Source organism: Miscanthus floridulus, chromosome 3, assembly GCF_019320115.1.
Source record: "Miscanthus floridulus cultivar M001 chromosome 3, ASM1932011v1, whole genome shotgun sequence".
NCBI classification, from domain to species: domain Eukaryota; kingdom Viridiplantae; phylum Streptophyta; class Magnoliopsida; order Poales; family Poaceae; genus Miscanthus; species Miscanthus floridulus.
The window spans coordinates 41,333,926-41,346,961 of record NC_089582.1 but is presented as its reverse complement, the minus strand read 5'-3'; the positions used below and the strand labels follow the sequence as shown (position 1 = coordinate 41,346,961).

Here is a 13,036-nt window from a genome sequence, read left to right as displayed (position 1 = left end):
CAGGTGACGTGTCCGACCACGTGGCAGCTGACGTGGCCAGTGATGTGGATAGTCCACATATCCACTTTTTATTGGGCCACAAGGCTTGTTGTGATAGGTTCTCATTTTCGTCACTGAAGTAAATAGAAATTCGTCACAGAATCAATTACCAAATCGTCACAGAAAGGTCAGATAATTCATCAAGTGCACATGCTGATTTCATTACAGAATGCAAATAATACTGGAATGACCAAAAGCTTCCATAAATTAACAGATCCAGTATTCCAATGACCAACAACTTAATCAACAATTCTAAACTCGGTTCACATAACTCAATAGACATCACATTTGAACTACTGGTTTCATCTCCGTTCACATTAACATCACAGGAAATAATAAAAAGTTGCCAACCACCAGCAACATAAGTTACTACATAAACAAAATCATCAACAGACCCCTTGCTTAATGAACCAGCAGCTACGAGCAGCGCTCATGTCGAAGAAGCATTCTTGATGGCCAAGATACGCTTGAGCAGCGCATTGTTCTCCTCCATTGCCTTGTTTATCTCTGTCAGCTTCTTGTACTCCTCCATCTCCTTTTGTGTCCTCGCCAGCTTTTCATCAACTTGTTCACTTCTCTTCCTGAGTTCATCGATTTCACCTTGTACAGCAGCCGTAGCTTCAGCTGCTAGTTGCTCCCGAAGCTCGCTTTCATTTGATGATGATGATTTGGAGGATGGCGCTGGTTTGATGCCAACACTCTTTAGGAAAAGGTTTGAGCTGTTCTGGGAGAGCACCTAGGACACAACCTGCACACTGGACACTGCTGTCTCACCTTCAGCAACAGGTTCTGTCCTCAAAGCTTCCATATTTGACTGAAATAGCAATGACCCATCATTAGTTGATACTTATTGCATTAATTTGAGAAGGAAATATCACACAAGATGTATTTAAAAAAATAAAAACCTATGCTAACGCTACGGCGACTTTCGGTAGTACAAATCAAACATTCAAAAGATAATATATGCATCGCTAACAAAGCATAAATGTGGTATGTTTAAGATTCACTAAAAATCAACGATACATGGAGTTAGATATATTAATTAACACTAATCTCATTTGAAATACATTGATACCTTTCACAGCACACACTGAAAGAGTTAGAACTACAATAAGTATATTTTCTGTCAATCGTCTTATCTACCCTACATACAGAGGCCTAAATAAGCATGTCTTGGTGGCAGTGATCGCCGTGGCAAAGGTTCAGCGAGGTGTGTGCAAAGCACCTTTCTACCAATATCTTGTCTGCAGCTAGAGCATGAAATGACCGATATACCATCTTTCTTTGGCTGATGCTACATCAACTAAAAGCTTGATTGATAGCACAGTTCAATCTGAAGCAATGTAGAAAAGTAACTGCTTGTAGACAGTGTCATATAGTTGTTCTGAAGGGCAAAGCAATGTCAATTTAGTGGAACAATATAAATTGACCTGTCAGTTTAGTGAAACAGTACAAATTAACCTAGCCACGAACGGCCCAAGCCAAATCACCCTAGTGAAAAAGTACAAATGAAGTGCCCTATGGATTCAAACCGCTGGCACTGACCTAAGGCCGAGATCTTCGACTGGAGCTGATCCGGCTCATTCTTGTGTGGCCTCGGCAGCCTCCTCCACCCTAAGCATCACCGTGGTCTGGTTGTTAACATGCATAGTTAAGATGACAGAAAAAAGATACGACAGAAACTGTTGCACGGTTAAGATGAAAATGCATTGCATTTTACCTATGGGATGTATATTAGTTTGCCAAGGTGAATCAAAGAGCTCACAGTAGACCAAGTGCAGTATAATTTTTCGGAATTTTATTCATGCTGCACCAGGCCAAGCAAGTGCAGTAGTAACTACACAACCATCTGAAGGCATATGTCGCTGGTAAGAAGATAGACACAGTTCTAAAAGAGATCTGACAATCAACAACAACAACAAAATTATTAAAAAGCAAGGTACCTAAGTGAGCTGCAAACATACTTGATCAGGAGCTCTTTTAATTGGCATTGCAATGAGATCATCCCTAAGCTTGATGTCATTGTCATAACCAATTTCCTCAATACAGTCCATGTAGCTTCCAAACGACCTTTTTCAATATTTAGGGCATGCAGAAAAAGGAACCCAGTCAAGGTAAGGCCGCTTTCATTTATGCCTTCAGGCATATTCTCCTGAACAACTCTCTTGACTCCTGAAATTTCAGTAGGCTGTAGAGGAGCACTAAAACATCAGACCTGGAAAGCAATAAGAATAAGAATCTCAGCATCGCTAGAAACATGCTAGATAGAAAGCATGGTAGCCTTCATGAACACAAGCCTGGAATTCATTGAGCTATCCACCTGACGGGGTATATTCTTTTCTACCAAGAAATATCCACCTGACTAATCCATCACTATGGTGGCATGGTAAACTTTGCGAGAGCAGCAGAGAGCGAACAATGTTTCAGCAAGTGGGAAGGTGATTGAGTTACAACCGGCATAAATGCAAGTAAGTGATAACTAGGATCATAACATATTCTGAATGGAACAGTAGAAACATGAAATGTTGTAACAATAGGAAAACGTTTGTCATCATTCCGATATTATTACATTGACTGTGGATACGTGGTTCTTAAGGCAGTAAGGTGAGACCTACATCTATCCCTCGTGTCAGTGCTCCTTCCCTCAGTCTATGTACCATGGATACAGAATTACAGATACACAGATACGTCATTTTTCCAAATCTCAGTACAGGGATATGTTTTAATATTTTTTGAAAAGTAAATAATGGGCCTGCTTGGTTGGCTTCCAGTTTTCCCACCGGAGCCAGTCAGGATACGTCATTTTCCCACCGGAGCCAGCAGGGATGGCAGCAGCTCGGGTTCTTGGCCTTGATGGCCCCCTCCCCTCCCCTCCCACTCTTCTTTGGTTCTCCTTCCCTCCCTCTCTATTTGATCATGGCGACAGGGACGCCTAGATTTCCAGCAAGCCTTATCGCCTAAGCGACACCTTAAAAAAACATGTGTTCGACGAATAATTTCACAAGTACATGCAATTAGGGAGGGATTTTGATTGAAGCCTAATAAACTTGCCGAACCAAACAAAAATATGGAATTGCGTATTGCACAGAAGATTTGCATTCATATGGAAGAAAAGAATGATAATGTTTAATTCTTGAATATGCTATCAATGAAATTAAGAAGGGAATCATTTTACTTTGTAATAACGAGACTATGAATTTACTCACTGAAGAGAATCGCTAGCAATGTCTGATAGGAACTTCTGGGTGGCAACAGCAACTAGTCTCGTTCTGTAAAACACGAAATCAGATTATGTGTGCAAGAAATCAAGCAATTTGTGTTTTTAAGTTTTAATCCATGGCACTGATCAGATCTCAGCTTACTACTATCCATCAGGAAGAGAGATTGGAAAGAGGACGAGCACTCACAGGCGAAGGTCGGGGCACTGGAACCCACTGCGGCCGAGGTAGTGCTCCACCAGCTCGTCGGGAATCTTCCGCACCACCGAACTAAGCATCAGGGCTAAACCGCTGACAGAAAAGTAGAGAAGGCAAGAGGGAAGTGGCAGCACCATACCGTGGGGGTGTAGTCCATGAGGGTTGAGAGGAACTCGGTGAGCGCAGCCTCGTCGTCGTGCCGTCCGTCCCCCCCTCCACCCACTCCCGGACCCATGCCCCCGCCAGGGCCTCCTGCGCCGCCGCCGCTGCTCATCATCCTGGACCTCACGCCCTGCCGCCTCACTGCCCCCACCGCGTGAGCAGCTGGTAAGATTCGAAGGGTAAAAATCGCGAAGATCGCTAATAAGAAGGGGAGGAGCGGCGCTCACCGTGGGAGAATGCCCGCTGGCGGCGACCTGGAAGCTGCGATAGGTGTCACCGACGACGACAGCAGCTCGTAGCCTGCAACTGGACGTCTGGACCCACTTGTAACAAGAGGCGGGAGCCCGAATAAACGGCGAGGAGAGGGGCGGCGCCGACGAGGACGGGGACGGGCGCTCGCTAGGGTTTGGTCGTGGCGGGGTTCCCGTGCTGGCCTGTCGGGGACGGGGCGAAGTCGAGGCGTCGCGCCTGGCGGAGGGCCCCCCGCAGCGAGACGCGCGGCCGGCGGTGGTGCGGGCGTCGAAGAGGGCTGGAGCTAGGGGCGCGTCGGAGTTCATTGCGGCTGCGCATAGGGTTTGGGGAGGATTCGACGGGTCCAATCTGAGAGAGAGAGAGAGAGAGGAGGCGGCGCGTGTTCTTGGCGACGCGCTTGTCGAGCCCGAGGGCCAAGCGAGGAAGGCGGCGGCGGCGAGAGAGATGGGGAAGACGAGGAGATAGACGGAGGAGACGAGAGAGTGACTGGGGATGAGAGAGTCATTGGGGGGAGGGGGTGGGATGCTCGCGGCGCCGCGGACTTGAGTCCTTGGTAAGCTACGTTGTATATTTTTCGGTCCGTGACCTCTACGTTTAGGATTTGTTTTTTAAATGTATAATTTGTTTCTTAAACATGTACCAACCTCATAATTATAGAATATCTTTGTGACACAACAATGCACAAGCAACGTGTTGAAGAGTTCAACTTAAAGGGTCCAGAAAATCTCTAACAATGATGCTAAAAGGAGTTCTTTTGTTTCTTTATGTGGCATCCCCTTAAAATCAAAACTATTAAAATAATTTTGAGACATCAAATGATCTCAAATGAAAATTTGATAAACATCAAAGTTATAGAGGTCACGAAGATCTACAACTTTTATTTTGGTCATCTTGTCATTTGACAAAATTTGAACCTTTCAAATTTGAAATTTTAAAAAATAACAAGTTCGAACCAAAATTTGAGACCCAAAATGATTTCATCATAAAAAGTGATGAATACCAAAGTTGTTCAACTCATTAATATCTACAACTTTTATTTTAGTCATCTTCTCATTTAAGAAAATTTGAACCTTTCAAATTTGAAATTTAAAAAAATAACAAGTTCGAACCAAAATTTGAGACCCAAATTGATTTCAACATAAAAAGCGATGAATACCAAAGTTGTTCAACTCATGAATATCTACAACTTTTATTTTGGTCATTTCTTCATTTTACAAATTCTTAGCACATATTGTTCACTAATCTTACACATGTCTCATATAGTTTATAAAACCTTACGAGAGATGTGTCATATTTGTGAACAATGTCGTTACCACTTTGTCATATGAAGAAATAACCAATACAAAAGTTGTAGATATTGATGAGTTATTCAACTTTGGTATTTATCACTTTTTCGGCTGAAATCATTTGGGGAACCAAAATATTGTCTGAATTTGCATTTTTTTGAAATTCAAAATTTAAATTGCTCAAACTTTTCATATGTATATATTGACAAAACCAACAAAATACATTGATAGAGAATGATTTTAGAAAATTTTAGGAAAAAAAATCATCAGATTTAGAGTTAGTATGACGAAGAAAAACTAGTTACAAAGTTGACCCACAGATTAAAAAAAGAAATCATACTGTTCACTAAGATCATGTAGGGATCATCTATAACAGTGTGATTTCTCTTTTTAATCTGTGAGTAAATTTTGTAACTAGTTGTTCTCCCTCATACTAACTCCAAATGTGATGGGTTTTTTTCCTAAAAATTTCTAAAATCATGCTTCAGCATTTAAGTTTGATCAAACTTGGATGTGACAATGTTTTACACATTTTAAAATTTGAAATTTGACAAGTTCAATCCAAATTTTGAAACCATAAATGTTTTCATATGCAAAAGTGATGAATACAAAAGTTGTTCAACTCATCAAGATCTACAACTTTTATTTTTGTCATCTTGTCATTTGACAAAATTTGAACTTTTCAAATTTAAAATTTTAAAAAATGACAAGTTCGAACCAAAATTTGAGACCCAAAATGATTTCAACATAAAAAGTGATGAATACTAAAGTTGTTCAACTCATTAATATCTACAACTTTTATTTTAGTCATCTTATCATTTGACAAAATTTCAACCTTTCAAATTGGAATTTTTGAAAAACAACAAGTTCGAACCAAAATTTGAGACCCAAAATGATTTCAACATAAAAAGTGATGAATACTAAAGTTGTTCAACTCATTAATATCTACAACGTTTATTTTAGTCATCTTGTCATTTGACAAAATTTGAACCTTTCAAATTGGAATTTTTGAAAAACAACAAGTTCGAACCAAAATTTGAGACCCAAAATGATTTCAACATAAAAAGTGATGAATACCAAAGTTGTTCAACTCATTAATATCTACAACTTTTATTTTAGTCATCTTGTTATTTGACAAAATTTGAACCTTTCAAATTTGAAATTTTGAAAAACGACAAGTTCGAACCAAAATTTGAGACCCAAATTGATTTCAACATAAAAAACAATGAGTACCAAAGTTGTTCAACTCATGAATATCTACAACTTTTATTTTGGTCATTTCTTCATTTGATAAATTCTTAGCACATATTGTTCACTAATCTTACACATGTCTCATATAGTTTATAAATCCTTATGAGAGATGTGTCACATTTGTGAACAATGTCGTTACCATGTTATACGTTTAGAGAATGATTTTAGAAAATTTTAGAAAATTGATAGAGAATGATTTTAGAAAATTTTAGGAAAAAAATCATCAATTATCATGTTATACGTTTACAAATAGAAAAACATGCATGCCTTTATCACAAAACGGTGAGTGCTCCAGTGGTAACGCACCAACATGTCTAGCAGCAGGTCGTGGGTTCGAATCTCCCTGCATGCGCTATTTTTTGGCAAAAAAAGGGAGGCAAAAGGATGCAGGTCCACCTGGACCGTGTGGGCCACGCTGCCCCACTTGTTCACCGCCACATCCTCAGGCTGAGACCCGCTGGTGGGACCGCATCGCCACGTCTTTGAGGTTGGGACCCAATGGTGGGACCACATCGCCACGTCCTCGAGGTGGGACCTGCTGGTGGGACCACGATGCCATGTCCTCGAGGTGGTACATGAGCCAGACGATCTATGACGATTTAGTTTTGTTGTTTTATGATGATTCTTTTGTTTTCGTCATTATTCTTCGTGCCAAAGCTCCGTCACTTGTTACTTATGACGAAGCTGGAAATTTCATCATAGAAGGTGCTTGTTCTGTGACGAAATTTGTAAGCGTCACGACTGAATCGTCATTGATGAACACATTTCTAGTAGTGGTCTCTCGCTCCCTTAGCTTCCTTAAATGCATGGTCCAAGAATTTCTCGGTCTTATCCATCCATTCACGGGTGAATTGAGCCTGACTTGGGCGTCCCATGTACATCCACTCACGGTTCTCCATCCTCTAGCATATACACATAACGAAGCAATATCATATACACATAATGGAGTAATATAACCATTAGTTGCATCTGCACGGCGTGCCTGCTGTCTAATAGGTGAGGATAGGTCCTAATCCCACCCGCGGATGCGTAGATGAGGTTAGTTTCCATGCTCTACTCCGATCCGAGACAGAATTTCGGCAACACCTCCTCGCTGTTCTCTCGATACACATCTTGGAAGGGAGAGTGTGTATCCGGAGAACAACAGAGAGGTGGTGCCGAAACTCCGTCTCGGATCTGAGTAGAACATGGAAACTAACCCATCTACGCATTCGCGGGCTGTCCAAAAAATGTGGACAATCTGAAACAGATACGGTCATAGATATGCAAAGATCCGCATACCTCCAACCGCATCTGTTTTGGACGGGAGACGCCTAACTGGGTTACGTACGACAACTGTAAGCAAGAGAGGTCAATTATACCTAGGGTGGCGGTGGAGAAAGGCTAGCGGCGCAGTGGCGAGTCGGTGCAGTGGCGAGATAAAGCAGTGCAGGCACGATCGTAGCGCCGACGAAGACGATCGGGATCGCCGAGGTGCTCTAGGTCCCCTCTGACAGCTCCTACTCTGCAAAAGAAGAAACACATCACTATTACTTGAAAAAATCGGTAGAACCTCCCCTGTACGGGGAGGTTTCCAAAACCTGCAAGAAAAAGACGGTACGATGGCCGACGTCCACATTTGGGGCACGATGGCCCACACATACACAAACCCAGCACGAAGGCCATCAACACATAAACAACACCAAGGCCGACACCCCCAGAGCCTTTACCTTTTCTCCGGCGAGGGACGGGGACGACGGCGTGGACGAACGACAATGTGCGGGGACGACGGAGTGGACGAACGTTGTCGACGAATGGCGTGAACGGTCGTCGGACCGAGGTCCGTCTCCTCCTCCCCCTTCTCCTTCTTCTTCCTCCTCCTTCTTCTTCCTCCCTTCTCCTTCTTCTTCTTCCTCCTCCTCCTCCCTTCTCCTTCTTCCTCCTCCCTTCTCCTTCTTCCTTCTCCCTTCTCCTTCTCCTTCTCCTCCCACCTCCCTTCTCTTTCTCCCCTCCTCCTCCTCTCTGCAGGGACGGCCGGGCCGAGGCAGGGCACTGCGGTCGGGCTCCTCCTCCTCTCTACAGGGACGGCCGGGCCGGGGGTAGGGCTGGCCGCCGAGGGGCGGTGTGGGGCCGGGGCGTCGTGGGTGCGGGGGCCAGAGGGCGCGGGCGGCGGCACGGGGGCAGGGCCGGCCGCCGAGGGGCGGCGTGGGGCGTGGCGGCGCAGGCCGGGGTGGCGAGGCCGGGTGGTGTGGGGCGCGGCGGCGTGGGCGGGGGAACGTGGGGTGCGGGCCGGGGCGGCGTGGGGCGTGGCGGCCGGTGCGGCGGCGACGCTGACGCGGGTGAGGGGTGGGCGCGGGCGGTGAAGAATGAGGATAGGGTTGGAGGAGGATGGGCCGTTGGCCCTTATTCCAGAAGGGAATTTTTTTTCGAAATATCCTTTGCCGAGTGCTGCGGCCTGGCACTTGGCAAAGGCCCTCTTTGCCGAGTATCAAGCATGGCACTCGGCAAAGTATTTTTGTTTTTTTTGAATTTTGATTTCAAAATTTTTTTGTAGACCTTATCTATTATTTACAAGCACATGTTAAAATTTGGGACCTTTTTATAACTTTTTGCTATATTTCTTGAATTAATTTTGTTTACTTGCATTTTTTTTTCAAAAAAGTAAATTTGAACTGCAGGTGCATGAAATAATGAAATGTAGCCATTCAAAAAATGATAGTCATGTTGTATAGTGCATTTTTAGGCCGTATGCAGGAACTCACCCAAAATTTTGAACGTCTTGTTCGCCAAACATGATGACCTGCTTGTGGTCGGAGTGTATTTAAATTATAGAAAATGCAAACGAAGTCCGAAATTCACGAAACTTGTCGAGGTGTCGTGTGATCACATGTGGAGGCTATGATAAAAAATGAAGAAGGTTTCGAGCAAGTTGCGATGTCGGATGCCTAAAACCCAGACATCTCCACATGCGACGTCGTCATGTTTGGCGAACTTTAAGGCGTTCAAAAATTTGGACCCAGATGTCTGAGTTTTAGGCATCTGACATCGCAACTTGCTCGAAACCTTTTAAAATTTTTATCATAGCCTCCACATGCGATCACACGACACCTCGACAAGTTTCGTGAATTTCGGACTTCGTTTGCATTTTCTATAATTTAAATACACTTCGACTACAAGCGGGTCGTCATGTTTGGCGAACATGGCGTTCAAAATTTTGGGTGAGTTCCTGCATACGGCCTCAAAATACACTCTACAACATGACTATCATTTTTTGAATGGCTACATTTCATTATTTCATGCACCTGTAGTTCAAATTTACTTTTTCGGAAAAAATGCAAGTAAACAAAATTAATTCAAGAAATATAGCAAAAAGTTATAAAAATGTCCTAAATTTTAACATGTGCTTGTAAACAATAGATAATGTCTACAAAAAAAATTTGAAATCAAAATTCAAAAAAAAAAAAACAAAAATACTTTGCCGAGTGCCATGCCTAACACTCGGCAAAGAGGGCCTTTGCCGAGTGCCAGGCCGCAGCACTCGGCAAAGGGTCTCTTTGCCGAGTGTCAGGTTAAGCGCTCGGTAAACATTTTTTTTAAAGATGATAACGGCGTGGGCGGGGTAGGCGGGCAACTGACGGGCATTTTGTCGAGTGCGCTCTTTGCCGAGTGTTGCGCTCGTCAAAGAGTGCCTTTGCCGAGTGGCGTGCTTTGCCGAGCGCCGGGCACGCTGTGGCACTCGGCAAAGCTACTCTTTGCCGAGTGCAACACTCGACAAAGAGTGGCTTTGCCGAGTGCCCTATTTTCGGCACTCGGCAAAACATGCGGCACTCGGCAAATTTTGCTTCTCCCGTAGTGTGTTGTCTGTTGATCCAGCAATACTTAACGATTATGTAGCTAGATTGACGGGCCCTGCAAGCCGTTACCACCTATCATTCATTTTCAGTTGCCGTGGCAAGTTTCATCCCTTTTTTTTAACCCACGTTGGCTGAATCTTTGCATGGATAAGTAGGATATTTAGGAGTCTACTTTAATTCGGTTGCAAGCGCCAAGCAGTGGTTGGTAAACAGGAATAGTTGAAATCACGTATGTATGTATGGATGATTGATTGAAGAATCAAGTCGGTTGTTGATGTATCAACCAACATTATTATCGTCGACACGGCAATCAGTCAGTTATTTTAACACCACCAGTTAGCTGTTCAGCACGACTCAAGCACTAAACACAGATGACAGACCATATAAGCCTCCCAAAATTGGTGACAGACACGAAGCCTTTCATGCGTATGTATAGGAAGGACGTGAGCCGGCACCGGCATCGCTCACCTGAGATTCTGCATCCGTGCATCGACTGTAGGGGTAAGTTACTGGAGAACATTGCCTTTGTCACTTCAGTTCTGCAACTTCTCATAGTTTCTTTTGGATAAGAAATGTTGTCTTGGAGTTATTGGAAGGTTAGTGGCATCTCTAGCTGTAATTTAGGGGAATTTCATTGATCATAGAAAGGCTAATTTAGGGGTCGTTTAGTACACCTATGCTTTGCTCGTAGATTTTTTTTTGTTTGCTTGGTTTAGCTCTATTAGCAGCTCTACTAGTAAAGTTAAAGCTATTTTGTTGGAGTGTCTGGTAAAACAGCTCCAAATGGTTGATTAAATAAGGTAAAATATCGATAATGCCTACAAAACTATTACTTGCAAATCCATTAGTCCAATTTAATTGTGTTGGTCATCAAACATCAAAATCCAAAGTCAATGAGCATAGAGTCCATTTCCTTACAGGCGGCTCAATATTAAGCTGTCCCTACAAATATACGCCAAATAGTAAAAATTAAGCACTAAAATTCAAAATTTTCAAACGACCTCAGATGGAGAAATGACCAAAATAAAAGTTGTAGATCTCGAAAAGTTATGAAACTTTTTTGTTTATAATTTTTTCATTTGAAATCATTTACTGCTCAAAATGCCATTTGAAATTAAATTTTGAAATTATTGAAGAACACCGATTTGTCTTTTTAATCTCTGACCAAAACTTGTAACTAGTCTTTCTTCCTTATACTAACTTCAAATTTAATGATTTTTTCCCTAAATTTTTCTAAAATCATGCTCTATCAATTTATTGTATTCTTAGAGCCATTATTTTGTCCATCTTTTTTTGTGACCATGTTTTATCTATTTGAATTTTGAATTTAAAAAAATAGCAACTTCAAACATCATTTTGAAACATTAAATGATTTCAGCTGAAAAAGTCATAAACATAAAAATTATAGAACCCATCAAGATCTACAACTTTTATTTTGAATATTTCTTCATCCGACAAAATGGTAGTAATATTGTTCACAAAATTTACGTCTCTCTTTTATAGTTCCACAGACTATAAGAGGGATATGTAAAATTTGTGAACAATGTTATCACCACTATGTCGGATGACTAAATGACCGAAATAAAAGCTGTAGATCTCGAAAAGTTATAGAACTTTGTAGTTGACAACTTTTCTATTTGAATTCATTTTATCAAGGAAAACTATGTTTGAATTTCTCAAATTTGAATTTTAAAATTTTCAAACGACATCGGATGGAGAAACTAACAAAATGAAAGTTGTAGATCTCGAAAATTTATGAAACTTTGTAGTTCACAACTTTTTCATTTGAGATCATCTCTTCAAGGAAAACTATGTTCGAATTTCAAAAAATTTAAAATTTGAATTTTTTAAATAACCTCGGATGGTCAAATAACAAAAACAAAAGTTGTAGATATCGAAAAGTTCTAAAACTTTGTAGTTGAGAACTTTTTAATTTGAAATCATTTTGTCAAGAAAAACTACGTTTGAATTTCTTTAATTTGAAATTCAAATTTTGTAAATGACCTCGGATGGAGAAACTACCAAAATGAAAGTTGTAGATCTCGAAAAGTTATAAAACTTTGTAGTTGACAACTTTTTTATTTAAATTCATTTAGGGCCTCAAATAATCAATTTATGCTCGATTTAGGATAATATGTGGAGAACCAAAATGAATTATATATAGAAGTGAGTGTGAGGTGCAGTGGTAGAGAATGGTATGCGCGAGATCCCAGTTGACGCAAAGTCTCCAAAAATACCATAGCTAAGGGAGTGGGTGTGTGGTTGACCAGTGCGGGCCTCCCCGGATTAATTATTTTTCTATTTTTTTGGCAATTTTTTCTTGATTTCTAAAAATTGACCCAGCCGCTCTCTACAAATCATCAGCCGCCCCTACAAATCGTATATGAGCGGCTGACCAACCGCCCCTACAAATCGGATATTTGTAGCCGCGGTTTTGGTTTTGGCTGTAAAACCACGGCTACAAATGCACACGAGCCGCTCCTATAAATACCTGCTGGCGTGTAGTGAGAGATGGCAATGTGAGCAGACGGATGCATTGGGTTTAAATATGAAGTTGGCCGCGGCTATATGTATCGTCGGTTTGCAAGTGCATTTGTGGTTGTATTGGAGATCATGGGGGCATGGAAGCCGAAGAGATTTGTGGTGCTAGGATGGAGAAAAGGCATATGATAATTTGCGGCAGGGATTTCACTCGGAAGAGTTTGTGCCGGTCTAAATACTCCCTTCTATTCGCTGATGATCCTCGTACATTAAGGCTTCGCGAAGACCAAGACGCTAACGCCTGGCAAGGGAAAGT

General features: G+C 41.9%; 1 protein-coding gene across 7 annotated transcripts; it reads right to left on the bottom strand.

The window, feature by feature from the left end:
- Nucleotides 1–203: 203 nt before the first annotated feature.
- On the bottom strand, nt 204–4,383 carry LOC136541599 (transcription initiation factor TFIID subunit 10-like). Of its 7 annotated transcripts, none has more exons than XR_010780410.1 (8): nt 3,845–4,383; nt 3,595–3,779; nt 3,447–3,511; nt 3,246–3,308; nt 2,004–2,254; nt 1,760–1,888; nt 1,585–1,670; nt 204–853 (listed from the first exon to the last, which is right to left on the bottom strand). XR_010780410.1 is itself a non-coding variant. In XM_066533573.1 (8 exons), the coding sequence occupies exons 2-5, from the start codon at nt 3,730–3,732 to the stop codon at nt 2,170–2,172; spliced, it is 351 nt and encodes a 116-aa protein (XP_066389670.1). In that variant the 5' UTR covers nt 3,733–3,779; nt 3,845–4,383; the 3' UTR covers nt 205–853; nt 1,585–1,670; nt 1,760–1,904; nt 1,983–2,169. The 7 variants fall into 7 exon arrangements, 3 of the variants coding, with proteins under 3 accessions (XP_066389670.1, XP_066389672.1, XP_066389671.1); XR_010780407.1 differs by having other exon boundaries at nt 205–853; nt 1,585–1,653; nt 1,760–1,904; nt 1,983–2,254; XR_010780409.1 differs by having other exon boundaries at nt 205–853; nt 1,983–2,254.
- Nucleotides 4,384–13,036: the final 8,653 nt, after the last annotated feature.